The sequence below is a fragment of the Scomber japonicus genome, chromosome 22, assembly GCF_027409825.1.
Source record: "Scomber japonicus isolate fScoJap1 chromosome 22, fScoJap1.pri, whole genome shotgun sequence".
NCBI lineage: Eukaryota > Metazoa > Chordata > Actinopteri > Scombriformes > Scombridae > Scomber > Scomber japonicus.
This window is the reverse complement of record NC_070599.1, coordinates 27008702-27018701: the sequence shown is the minus strand read 5'-3', so window position 1 is coordinate 27018701 and position 10000 is coordinate 27008702. Positions and strand designations below refer to the sequence as shown.

The window sequence follows — 10000 nt, the reverse complement described above, 5'->3', positions numbered from 1 at the left end:
AAACCTTTCACCTTCTGTTCCTTCCTTCCTTCCTTCCTTCCTTCCTTCCTTCCTTCCTTCCTTCCTTCCTCTGTCCTTCCTTCCTTCCCTCAACACACCAAACCTTTCACCTTCTGTTCCTTCCTTCCTTCCTTCCTTCCTTCCTTCTTTCCTTCCTTCCTTCCCTCAACTCACCAAACCTTTCACCTTCTGTTCCTTCCTTCCTTCCTTCTTTCCTTCTTTCCTTCCTTCCTTCCCTCAACACACCAAACCTTTCACCTTCTGTTCCTTCCTTCCTTCCTTCCTTCCTTCTTTCCTTCCTTCCTTCCCTCAACTCACCAAACCTTTCACCTTCTGTTCCTTCCTTCCTTCCTTCCTTCCTTCCTTCCTTCCTTCCCTCAACTCACCAAACCTTTCACCTTCTGTTCCTTCCTTCCTTCCTTCTTTCCTTCTTTCCTTCCTTCCTTCCCTCAACACACCAAACCTTTCACCTTCTGTTCCTTCCTTCCTTCCTTCCTTCCTCCACCTTTCTTCCTTCCTTCCTTCCCTCAACACACCAAACCTTTCACCTTCTGTTCCTTCCTTCCTTCCTTCCTTCCTTCCTTCCTTCCTCCACCTTTCTTCCTTCCTTCCTTCCTTCCCTCAACACACCAAACCTTTCACCTTCTGTTCCTTCCTTCCTTCCTTCCTTCCTTCCTTCCTTCCCTCAACTCACCAAACCTTTCACCTTCTGTTCCTTCCTTCCTTCCTTCCTTCCTCCACCTTTCTTCCTTCCTTCCTTCCCTCAACACACCAAACCTTTAACCTTCTGTTCCTTCCTTCCTTCCTTCCTTCCTTCCTCTGTCCTTCCTTCCTTCCTTCCTTCCTTCCTCCACCTTTCTTCCTTCCTTCTTTCCCTCAACACACCAAACCTTTCACCTTCTGTTCCTTCCTTCCTTCCTTCCTTCCTTCCTTCCTTCCTCTGTCCTTCCTTCCTTCCTTCCTTCCTTCCTTCCCTCAACACACCAAACCTTTCACCTTTGTGTCGTCCTTCCGGGTCAAATTGACCCCGTCTGTTCCTTCTTTCCTTCCTCCCTCCACCTTTCTTTCTTCCTTCCTTCCTTCCTTCCTTCCTTCCTTCCTTCCTTCCTTCCTCCTTTCCTTCCTTCTTTCCTTTCCTCCCTCCCTTCCTTTCTCCCTCCTTCTTCCCTTCCTTCTTCCTCCCTTCCATCCTTCCTTCCTTCCTCCTTTCCTTCCTTCTTTCCTTTCCTCCCTCCCTTCCTTTCTCCCTCCTTCTTCCCTTCGTTCGTCCCTCCTTCCCTTCCTTCTTCCTCCCTTCCATCCTTCCTCCCTCCTTCCCTCCTTTCCTTCCCTCCTTTCACCCTCCTTCCCTCCTTTCCTTCCTTCCCTCCTTCCCTCCTTTCCTTCCCTCCTCCCTTCCCTCCTTCCCTTCCTTCCTTCCTCCCTTCCTTCCTTGACTCAAGGGTTAAACCACTAACCAGACATGTAATTGTGAATCCAACCTTTTAAAGCCGAGTGTGTGAACGCAGTGAGGACCCGACACGACGTCCTCTCTAACAAAAGGTCTAAAACTCAAACTACAACCTCACAGTCACTCAGCAGGTTATATAACGTGTTACGGGTAAAGTGAAGACAGTATGATCTCATCCGATGGTTTCTGGTCTTCTTTGCTGCTCTTTGACAGAAATGAGAGTTATGAGATTTGAACATCTGAACCTCCAGGAACGTAGAAACCTTTAACCTTTGTGTCGTCCTCCCTCCCTTCTTTCCTTCCTCCATCCACCTTTCTTCCTTCCTTCCCTCCCTCCTTCCTTCCTTCCTTTGTTCCCTCTTTCCCTTCCTTTCCTCTCTTCTTTCCTCCCTCCTTCCTTCCTTCTTTCCCTTCCTTTCCTTCTTTCCCTTCCTCCCTCCTCCCTTCCATCCTTCCTTCCTCCCTTCGTTCTTCTTCCCTCCTTTCCTTCTCTCTTTCTTTCCTTCCTCTTTCCTCCCTTCCTTCTTTCCTTCCTCCTTCCTTCCTTCGTTTCTACCTTCCTCCCTTCCTTCTTTCCTGTCCTTCCTTCCTCCCTTCCTCTTTTCCTTTCTCCCTCCCTCCTACCTTCCTTCCTTCCTTCTTTCCCTCCCTCCTTTCCTTCCTTCCTCCCTTCGTTCTTCTTCCCTTCCTCCCTCCTTCTTCCCTTCCTTCCTCCCTTTCTCTTTTCCTTTCTCTCTCCCTCCCTCCTTCCTTCTTTCCTCCCTCCCTCCTACCTTCCTTGCATCCTTCTTTCCCTCCCTCCTTTCCTTCCTTCCTCCCTTCGTTCTTCTTCCCTTCCTCCCTCCTTCTTCCCTTCCTTCCTCCCTTTCTCTTTTCCTTTCTCTCTCCCTCCCTCCTACCTTCCTTCCTTCTTTCCCTTCCTTTCCTTCCTTCCTTTCCTCCCTTCCTCTCTAACAAAGGTCTAAAACTCAAACTACAGACATGGAAATAAAACTCAGCAGGTTATATAACGTGTTACGGGTAAAGTGAAGACAGTATGATCTCATCGGATGGTTTCTGGTTTTCTTTGCTGCTCTTTGACAGAAATGAGAGTTATGATATTTGAACCTCCAGGAACGTAGAAACCTCGATGAAAGCCGGAAAAACACTTAAATGTTTCACTCGACCTCTTCTTCCACATTTAAGTGTTGATTTGCACTTTTCTCCTCTAAAGCGACCCTTTGCCTAAATTTAATAATACAATTTCTTTATTCCACTTTTATTATCATGTTTTTACTCACTTTACTAATCCCTCGATTTCTGCTAATGAATCCAATTTAACCTCAAGAATTAAATGAAACGCAGATCTACTAAACCTTAAAATAACCCTTAAATTCTCCCTTAACAAACCTTTACTTTTACTAACTTACCCTTAACAGCACAAAGGGTTTTTAGTAGGGCTGTCAGCGTTTTTTAATGGCATTAAGCCTTTTTGTCCCTTCTCCTCCCCCGTAGACGGCTCCTCTAGCTGTAGCGCTATGCTTTGAAGTGGCCTCCTGCAGTAAACCTACCGCGCTGATGGAAAGTAAGAGAGCTACTGGACTTTTGAACGGCTTGTTTAACTTTAAAACACTTCCAGACGCTTCAGTTGACAAGTCAAAAGTAAAATGCAACCTGTGTCAAACGGAGTTTAACTACCACCGGAGTACATGGAGTTTGAGTTAGCACCTCCACGCTAAACACCCAGGTGCAGCCAAGCCAGCCTCAGCTCCACCAAAGGACCATTTTGGAGTGTGGGAGTCGCAGCAGAGCCGTGATTGATTCCCAGTTAAGACACTCTGGTAAGAAATGCTTTACATTATGGGCTTAAAACTGCCTTCAAATGGAAAATAACACGATTTTAAACATGACATTCAAAACGCCATTAATCACGATTAACTATGGAAATTCTGCGATCAATCGCGATTAAAAAAATTAATCGTTTGACAGCCCTAGTTTTTAGTTAACCCTTTCAAACTTCTCTAACTGATGTCCTGAAGTTGTAGAAACTCCCTTTTTATTCTTTAGCTCGACCTTTTTAAAATAAGCACACACACGTATGCACAAGTGTTTTTGCACATTTACACCAAAGAAATCAATCAATCAGTCAATCAATCAATCAATCAATCAATCAGTCGATCAATCAATCAATCAATCAGTCGATCAATCAATCAGTCGATCAATCAATCAATCAATCAATCAGTCGATGGATCAGAGTTGCAGATGTGTTGGAGATCATTGTCCTCATGAACCCTACAGGTGCTACATGTGTCGTTTACCATCAATAAATCATATTTCTCTTCACTTTTTGGAGACTTTTGTGTCATTAATGTTCGAACCAGCAGGGGGCGCCATTCTGCCAGATATAAAACAGGAAGAAATGTTGTTGCTGAACAGACTCACGACTCTCAGGGACAATTTAAACATCATATAGATTAATCTTTGTGTCGTCCTCCCGGGTCAAATTGACCCCGTCTGTTTTGACTGTTCTTTCCTTCCTTCCTTCCTTCCTTCCTTCCTTCCTTCCTTCCTTCTTTCCTTCCCTCCTTCCTTCTTTCCTTCATTCCTTCCTTCTGTCCTTCTTTTCTTCCCTCCTTTCTTCCTTCCTTCCTTCTTTCCTTCCCTCCTTCCTTCTTTCCTTCCTTCTTTCCTTCATTCCTTCCTTCTGTCCTTCTTTTCTTCCCTCCTTTCTTCCTCCCGTCCTTCTTTCCTTCCTTCCTTTCCTCCCTCCCTCCTTCTCTCTTTCTTTCCTTCCTTCCTTCCTTCCTCCTGTCCTTCTTTTCTTCCCTCCTTTCTTCCTCCCGTCCTTCTTTCTTTCTTTCCTCTCTCCCTCCTTCTGTCTTTCTTTCCTCCCCCTTCCTTCCTTCCTTCCTTCCCTCCTTCCTTCTTTCCTTCATTCCTTCCTTCCTCCCGTCCTTCTTCCTTTCTTTCCTCCCTCCCTCCTTCTGTCTTTCTTTCCTCCCCCTTCCTTCCTTCCTTCCTTCCCTCCTTCCTCCCTCCATCCCTCCTTTCCTTCCTTCTTTCTCCCTTCCTTCCTCCTTTCCTTCCTTTTTCCTCCCTTCCTCCCTTCCTTCCTTGACTCGAGGACAACAGGAGGGTTAATGTTACTTAGAGGAGATAAAATGTTTCTGGGTTATAATCATTGTGTAATACTTCAGTCAGTCTTTCTCTGCTGGTCAAACAATATTAATTCTTTTAAACGAGAGTCAAGGTAACTCTTTAGATCCAAGGTGTCAAACTCATTTTCATTCAAGGGCCACATACAGACCAATTTGATCTCATGTGAGCCGGATCATTAAAAAGATGGAAGGGAAAGAAGGAAGGAAATAAGGAAATAAGAAGGGAAGGAAGGAAAGACAGTCAAAAGGAAGGAGGGAAGAAAGGTAGGAAAGAGAGATAGTGAAGGACGGACAGACAGAAGGAAGGAAGGGAGAAAAGAAGGAAGGGCAGATGGAAGGAAGGAACGAAGAAAGGAAAAAAGGAAGGTAGGAAGGACAGAAGGAAGGAAGGGAGAAAAGAAGAAAGGAAGGAAGGGCAGATGGAAAGAAGGAACGAAGAAAGGAAAAAAGGAAGGTAGGAAGGACAGAAGGAAGGAAGGGAGAAAGGAAGGAAGGGTAGATGGAAAGAAGGAACGAAGAAAGGAAAAAAGGAAGGTAGGAAGGACAGAAGGAAGGAAGGGAGAAAGGAAGGAAGGGCAGATGGAAGGAAGGAACGAAGAAAGGAAAAAAGGAAGGTAGGAAGGACAGAAGGAAGGAAGGGAGAAAGGAAGGAAGGGCAGATGGAAAGAAGGAACGAAGAAAGGAAAAAAGGAAGGTAGGAAGGACAGAAGGAAGGAAGGGAGAAAGGAAGGAAGGGCAGATGGAAAGAAGGAACGAAGAAAGGAAAAAAGGAAGGTAGGAAGGACAGAAGGAAGGAAGGGAGAAAGGAAATAAGGGCAGATGGAAAGAAGGAACGAAGAAAGGAAAAAAGGAAGGTAGGAAGGACAGAAGGAAGGAAGGGAGAAAGGAAAAAAGGAAGGTAGGAAGGACAGATGGAAAGAAGGAAAAGAGGACTGGATGGCAAGTGGGCCGGATCGCACCCCTCGCCGGGCCGTATCTGGCCCACAGGCCTCATGTTTGACACCCCTGCTTTAGATCAAGGGTGTCAAACATAAGGTCAGTGGGCCAGAACCGACCCGCCAAGGAGGTCTAACCCGGTCCACTGGATAACAAAGACAGCGTCAGGTTTCAGGAGCTAAAGTTAACCCTTTATAGGACACTCATTGAAAGGAAGGAAGGAAGGTAGGAAGGGAGGAAGGAAGAACGGAGGAAGGAAAGGAAGGAAGGAAGGAAGGTAGGAGGGAGGAAAGAAAGAAAGAAGGAGGGAGGGAGGAAGGGAAGAAAGAAGGAAGGAAGGAAGAAGAAAGGGGGATGGAAGAACGGAGGAAGGAAAGGAAGGAAGGAAGGAAGGTAGGAAGGAGGAAAGAAAGAAGGAAGGAAGGAAGAAGAAAGGGGCATGGAGGAAGGAAAGAAGGAAGGGAGGAGAGAAGGAGGGAGGAAAGAAAGAGAAGGAAGGAAGAAGAAAGGGGGATGGAGGAAGGAAAGAAGGAAGGGAGGAGAGAAGGAGGGAGGGAGGAAGGACAGATGGAAGGAAGGACGGAGGAAATAAGGAACGAGGGAGGGAGAAAGGAAAAGAGGAAGGAAGGAAGAAAGGAAGAAAAGAAGGAAGGAAGGATATTTTGGGATATTTACAGAAGTTACCAAATATAATTATTTGCCCAATAAAGGGTTAAACTGTGAGGAGCATACTTCTGTGACTTCATATAAAAACTGCTTCAGAGGTTTTATTCATATATAAAACATTTATTTATTGAACATCAATCAGCAGCTTCTGTGCAAAATAATCTGAAAAGAGATTAAAGACAGATTAGAGACATAATATAATTGGAAATGCTCATTTTTCTAAAGACATAGGCTGTAAATAAATGGTTTATTATAGTAAAGTTATATTACTTATTATATTTAATTTATAGGTTATTATGCTGTGGTTTTACTTTTCTAACCCACTGGAGATCAAATTATATGTGGCCATTGAACTATATACAGATAGATTACACAGCTGTAATCATATAAAACATGTTAAGTTATAATTTCTGACATGTACTTTACATTAATAATAGAATAGAATAGAATGCCTTTATTGTCATTATACAAAGTACAGTGAGATTTGAAGCTTCGCCATGAAGTGCACACATTAAATAGACATAAAATAGTCATTAAAATAGACATAAAATAAAATGGACATTAAAGAAAATTATGTACAGTAAAGGTGAAATAAGTGACTGTAGTGGTTAGCAGCACGTGGTTGAGGTAGCCATGACATTTTTAGTGCAAGTATGCTGTAATAATAGTGCAAAGGAATATGTCTGAGAGCATATTGATATGCAAATGGCGGTGTTAAGACATATTGTAGTGCAGTGACAGATCTTGATTGGGTCTGGATCAGTTTCTTAGTGCAAGCTTGAGTTGAGTATGGTGACGGCTCTTGGGAAGAAACTGTCTCTGAGTCTGTTTGTTTTGGCTGATATGCTCCTGTAGCGCCTGCCAGAGGGCAGCAGGTTGAAGAGGTGGTAGCCAGGATGTGTTTAGTCTTTTATGATGCTCATTCCCCTTCCTAGGCACCGGGAGTTGTAGATGGTGGACAGGGGAGATAGGGGGCAGCCGATGATCTTTTGTGCTGTGTTGGTCACCCTCTGCAGTCTTTTCCTGTCCGCTTGTGTGCAGCTTGAGTGCCACACTAACACAGCATAGGTCAGCAGGCTCTCAATGGCTGACTGCTAATAAGGACTTTAATGTGTCATTATATCTGCTTTTAACTACATTACTGTGTTATAAATTATTAATTAACTGTTTATGTGCTGAATCACTGATGTAACCACGGTTCTCTGATTTCTTAGTGAGTGCTGCAGAGGTTTTATGTAAAAGCTGGATATTCAAACATCAACAGTATAATTATAAAGTACTAAATACTAAATTTAAATACAAATACTGGAGCAAATGTGTTTTCACCACTGATTATAAAACAGTACATCATTTAAATCCTTTAAATCTGGGTTAAAAGAGCTTCAATAACAAAAAAACCCAAAATATGTGTTTGGTTTTAGGCATAGACTGTATATAAGAAATGGAAGTAACATCCGTGACGTCACCCATTGGTTTGTGGACTGCTGCTCGGAAGCCAATAGTTTTGAATCTAGGCAGCGCCATCTTGAAAATTTCAGGTGCATGCTGGGAAAAATAAAAACATGGATTCTACTTATATGGGCATGAGGCGGAGTCATGGACGGACGTATGGGCGGGACCAATGGCGGAGCATTCAGGCTGCGATTGGTTGCGAGGGCTGGATCTGGAGGACATTGGTCAATCAACCTGTCAATCAGGACGTAGCCACGCCCCCTAATGCATACCCTGCTTTATCGTCACATATAAAATCAGGGAGGCCAAAATGTCCCAAATGAACATCATACTGCATTGAAGAAGGCTTTAAACTAGCGATTGAGACCATAAACACATTTTGAAAACGTTTACTGAGGTTAGAAATCAAGTGAGAAGTTGGTGAATTCTCCATTGACTTGTATAGAGACGGTCGCCCCCTGGTGGCCTTTTGATAGAATGCAGCTCTAAGTTACTTCCTGGTTGGCCTCATTTCAGAGGACCAGAACTCCCCGCCTGGTTTTAGGACTCTTTATTAAAAACACAAAGTCTGATTTAATTTAAACTTTTATTTTAATGTTGATGTTGAACAATATTTACCAATAAATTAGAAACTTTTTAATTAATTATAATAACTGAGATTTAAACCTCAGCTTCAATCTGACCTTTCGCCCAAATTAGGATTTCCAAACTCCAGTTTCAGGAAGTCGGAAACCCTCAAATCAAAGACGTCAGATTATACTACCGTGTTTATTGTGTGTGTGTGTGTGTGTGTGTGTATGTGTGTGTGTGTGTGTGTGTGTGTGTGTGTGAGATAAAGCCGGCTGAGATAAGCACCAGGGGACGAAGGTCAAGTGCAGAGTTTGTAGTCAGCTGAGTGAGCGCTCCGTGCCGGCATGTTGGACAATGTGTGTGTTTTAACTCTTTTTTATGTGTATTAGGGTTTAGAGTGTGTGTGTGTGTGTGTGTGTGTGTGTGTGTGTGTGTGTTACGGTCACCATGGTTTTCCTCAGACGGACCACACTGCTCCGCTACCTGCTGCTGTCGGCCATGTTGGCTCTGCTCCTCTTCGTCAGCTCCCTCTGGCTACGTGAGTGTTTGCTGAAACCGGTCGGCCATGTTGGCTCCGCCCTCTCGCCCCGTTACCATGGAGATAACCTGAATTATACAGCTGTGATGATTTGTCAATTAATCAATCGGTCGCCAGCTAAGTAATTGTTTGGTGTTATGGTGTTAGAAGAAGAAGATTTCAGCTTCTTAAATGTGAATATTCTCTAGTTTCTTTCGTCTTCTGTGACAGGAAACTGAATATTTTTGTAATATTTTGTCCTTTTATGAAAGTAAACTGAATATTTCTCGGATTGTGGACAAAACAAGACATTTTTTAACTACTTTCTAGCATTTTATGGGCCAACCAACTAATTGATTGATTGATAAAATGATAGTTTTAGTAGGTTTATGTTATAAAGTTCATGAGTTGTACCGCCATCGCCCCCTAGTGGTGAGTAAAGGTAGCGCTTTCTAACTCTCCATCGCCCCCTAGTGGTGAGTAAAGGTAGCGCTTTCTAACTCTCCATCGCCCCCTAGTGGTGAGTAAAGGTAGCGCTTTCTAACTCTCCATCGCCCCTAGTGGTGAGTAAAGGCAGTGCTTACTAACTCTCCATCGCCCCCTAGTGGTGAGTAAAGGTAGAGCTCACTAACTCTCCTTCGCCCCCTAGTGGTGAGTAAAGGTAGCGCTTACTAACTCTCCTTCGCCCCCTAGTGGTGAGTAAAGGTAGCGCTCACTAACTCTCCATCGCCCCTAGTGGTGAGTAAAGGTAGTGCTCACTAACTCTCCTTCGCCCCCTAGTGGTGAGTAAAGGTAGCGCTAACTAACTCTCCATCGCCCCTAGTGGTGAGTAAAGGTAGCGCTCACTAACTCTCCATCGCCCCTAGTGGTGAGTAAAGGTAGCGCTCACTAACTCTCCATCGCCCCTAGTGGTGAGTAAAGGTAGAGCTCACTAACTCTCCTTCGCCCCTAGTGGTGAGTAAAGGTAGCGCTAACTAACTCTCCATCGTCCCCTAGTGGTGAGTTAAGGTAGCGCTAACTAACTCTCCATCGTCCCTAGTGGTGAGTAAAGGTAGCGCTAACTAACTCTCCATCGCCCCCTAGTGGTGAGTTAAGGTAGCGCTCACTAACTCTCCATCGCCCCCTAGTGGTGAGTAAAGGTAGCGCTAACTAACTCTCCATCGCCCCCTAGTGGTGAGTAAAGGTAGAGCTCACTAACTCTCCATCGCCCCTAGTGGTGAGTAAAGGTAGCGCGTACTAACTCTCCATTGCCCCCTAGTGGTGAGTAAAGGT

At 44.3% G+C, this 10000-nt stretch overlaps 1 protein-coding gene across 1 annotated transcript in view; it reads left to right on the top strand.

Moving 5' to 3' along the window:
- The first annotated feature begins 8526 nt into the window (after positions 1-8526).
- The window catches only part of gltpd2a (glycolipid transfer protein domain containing 2a), an 11056-nt gene continuing 9582 nt past the window's right edge, over positions 8527-10000 (top strand). Inside the window, exon 1 of the mRNA XM_053343696.1 lies at positions 8527-8749. Coding sequence (XP_053199671.1) covers positions 8659-8749 — 91 coding nt within the window. The 5' untranslated portion in view covers positions 8527-8658. The remainder of the gene's footprint in view (positions 8750-10000) is intronic.